The following is a 3,139-nucleotide window of genomic DNA, read 5'->3' as shown; positions in this document are numbered from 1 at the left end:
GCTAATTATACCCTAGAAAAGTATTACTGAAGTTACTCAAAGATATTCAGTAATAAATTACCGTAAATTACTGCCAATATTATATTTTGGCCAGTAGTTTCAAAATACTGAACAGTACGTACTGGATTACTAGCTGCAATTTATTATACAGAACTACTGGTGCTTACTACTTAATACTGATTATAATTTTCTAGTTTTATTGCTAAAATAAATTTTATTGATTAGCATCGCATTCTGTTAGAAAAAGAAAAAGAATATACACGAAACAAAATTATAATTTTAAAAATGTCTTCGGAAACTAATTTCATGGTGTTTCTAAAGCGGTCACCTATCCAAGCCATTTCTACTTCATAGGAATACGCTTGAGAAGTTTCTTAAGGGGTCTCACCACCCCTGAGGCTCTAAAATGATACCTAAATTTGGGATTTTTTTCTGGGTAAACAAATAACTTTATTAAAAAATTATGTTAAGGACGTTGTTGTACATATTTAATAAAGTAAACAAAATATATTTTTTTAATGTTCAAAATGGTGGCACACTGGCCCACTTGCCGAATGCCTTTTTTCTAAATCTTGAAATCGGTGTACAATATTGCAGGCACACAGTTTGACCTTAAACATAATACAAAGAATTTTCATTGTCTACATATTAAAAACTATGGAAGTACATAGGGATTTTATTTTACGAAAAATGTGTATTATTCGCCAGTACAAGTGTTTCTTAAAATAGCTGCCATTTCGAGAAAAATTAATATTTAAAAAGATCCCTAGGTACTTCCAAAGTTTTTAATATGTAGATAATGAAAATTCTTTGTGTTTTGTTCAAGATCAAACTGTGTACCTGGAATCCTGCACACCGATAGAAAAAAACGGATTCCGCAAGTGTAGGCCAGTGCGTCGCCATTTTGGACATAAGAAAAATAAAAAAATATTTTTTTGGTTTCTTATGTATGTACAATAATGTCCTCTAAGCAGATTTTAAATAAAGTTATCCATTTATCCACAAAAAAATCCCAAACTTAAGGTATCATTTTAAAACCTCAGGGGTGGTGAACCCCTTAACTGGAAATATTATCCGCGGGATAATATTTAGGATTTTCCTGATCCCGGTGGCTTCTAAACAGAACATATTTATACCGACGACCTTTTAAAACTATAGACTTCCCCAAAGCTATGAAATTAAGATTTGTTCTCTGTTTCATGTTCTGAGTTATGAAATAATACCTGGAGAAAAACTGTAACGCTTGCGCACTGGTACCGGCGAACGCCACTCTACCGCCGGCTAAAAGGATTATACGATGGAAGCTGTCGAAGATAGTGGAACTTGGTTGATGTATGGTGCATAAAATCGTGCGGTTTCGTAATGCGAAGGAGGTCATATGCGACACGAGGACGCCCGCCGAATGCGCGTCCTGCCCCGTTGTCGGCTCGTCCAGAAATAATATTTCGGGATCCGTCAGCAGCTGAAAGAAAAACTCGGGAATATGCACAAAACGCCCGAGCACATTTTTTGGACGAAAGATAAAACTTTGCTGAAAAATCTAAAATTTAGTTAAATATATCCAGATGCGAAAATAATTTTGTTGGACTAACAAAATAATTATATTGGATACTTAAATATAGAGATGAGTACTGCTGCGAAAATTGTAATATTCTAACAACCAAGTTTGAGTTTCTAACATAATTATTTTAATGGTCCAATATAAATGAGTAATTGCTGTAAAAAAAATCGCAATATTCTAACAACCACACTGAAAAAGTAACCTTACAATTATAGCGAGAATTATTTAGGTACGAAAAATTAACTAAAACGGATAAGTGATTAGTAAACACTGCGATACCACATATGTTTTGTATTTAATCAATATAGATAATAGAGACAAAAATTATATCTGAATTATTTATCAAATTTAGCAAGAAAGTTCTTCTATGACGTTTAATCAGTCCAGACTCCAATCCAGACTCCAATTATATTTGCGGTTATGAAACCAATATTTTCTTGTATATATTCTTAGAATATTGCTGCTATAAATTTTACGTATGACAGACATTTTTTAGCAGATACAAAAAGCAGCGATGTAATTTAAGTGTAATATTTAGAATTCCAGCTGAAACAGTGAAACATTTCCCTGAGTACAGTTTGACTTTTCAACATAATTATTTTAATGGTCCAACAAAATTATTTTCAGTTTTGTATCTCAATTTTAGGATTTCTTTTCAATAAAATTATTTTTTTCGCGTAGAATAATACGCAGGTCACGCACCTCGGTGGCAAAGGCTAGCCTCTTCTTTTCACCGCCCGACAAAACCTTATGGTCGTCACCGCCGCCGATGCAAGTGTCGCGTCTCTCAAGCAGACCGACGTTCCTCAACAAACGATCGATCCTGAGGCGAATGTCCGAGGTGTGGATTCTCCTGTCCAATTTCATTCTAGCCTGATGAAAATTTTGTGAAAGGTGTAGCGCGTAATCAACGCTAGGGCATGAAGAACGGACGAACTCTTACCATAAACCAGATATGCTCGAGCACCGTCATCGTTTCGATAAACATGTCCTCCTGATGCATGAAGCCGCTGTGGCGTCTCATGTACGAGGAGTCGGCCGACACACCGTTGACGCGAACATCACCGTGCACCACGACACCGGCTGCCAATTCAAGTAAAAAAAAAAAACAAGCTTTGAATGTCTTCTTCTTCTTCTTCTTCTTCTTCTTTAAAGTTTAAATTATACAGTCTTGGCCATAAGTAATAAAAAGCACCCTCAAATTATCGTAAACGTTCTAATATATCTGACGAAAAATAAATTTAAAAACACACGGAAAAAAGTGCTGTGGTTGTTGCAATAATATTATCTATGTTTGGAAAAGAAATGTATGTGAATTTAAGTTATATTGATATTACATTGAATATTATACATCTGTCAAGCTATACCCATCAGTATAATTCTCACAATCGTAATTTTTAGGATAAATAATATTTGATTAGAATACCCTCATATTTGCACTCTTAATCAAGTATCGCAAAAAATTGGAGGTACACGAAATCTTTAATCAATTGTCTTGTCATTTGATCAAAGACTTGCCAAACACTGGCGGTACATTTTTACCGCTGAGTACCTCGTATTTATAAATACGAGGTACAT

The 3,139-nt window shown here is 34.5% G+C and overlaps 1 protein-coding gene across 1 annotated transcript in view; it reads right to left on the bottom strand.

Annotated features, from left to right (window-relative positions):
* Nucleotides 1-1,057: 1,057 nt before the first annotated feature.
* Nucleotides 1,058-3,139, bottom strand: part of LOC105457738 (protein scarlet-like) — a 2,969-nt gene continuing 887 nt past the window's right edge. The window contains exons 2-4 of the mRNA XM_011702574.1: nt 2,505-2,644; nt 2,264-2,434; nt 1,058-1,462 (exon numbers count right to left, since the gene is read on the bottom strand). Coding sequence (XP_011700876.1) covers nt 1,058-1,462; nt 2,264-2,434; nt 2,505-2,644 — 716 coding nt within the window. The remainder of the gene's footprint in view (nt 1,463-2,263; nt 2,435-2,504; nt 2,645-3,139) is intronic.

The sequence above is a fragment of the Wasmannia auropunctata genome, unplaced genomic scaffold (assembly GCF_000956235.1).
Source record: "Wasmannia auropunctata unplaced genomic scaffold, wasmannia.A_1.0 LD335125.1, whole genome shotgun sequence".
NCBI classification, from domain to species: Eukaryota; Metazoa; Arthropoda; class Insecta; order Hymenoptera; family Formicidae; genus Wasmannia; species Wasmannia auropunctata.
The sequence above is the reverse complement of the archived record's forward strand: the minus strand, read 5'-3'. Positions and strand labels throughout refer to the sequence as shown.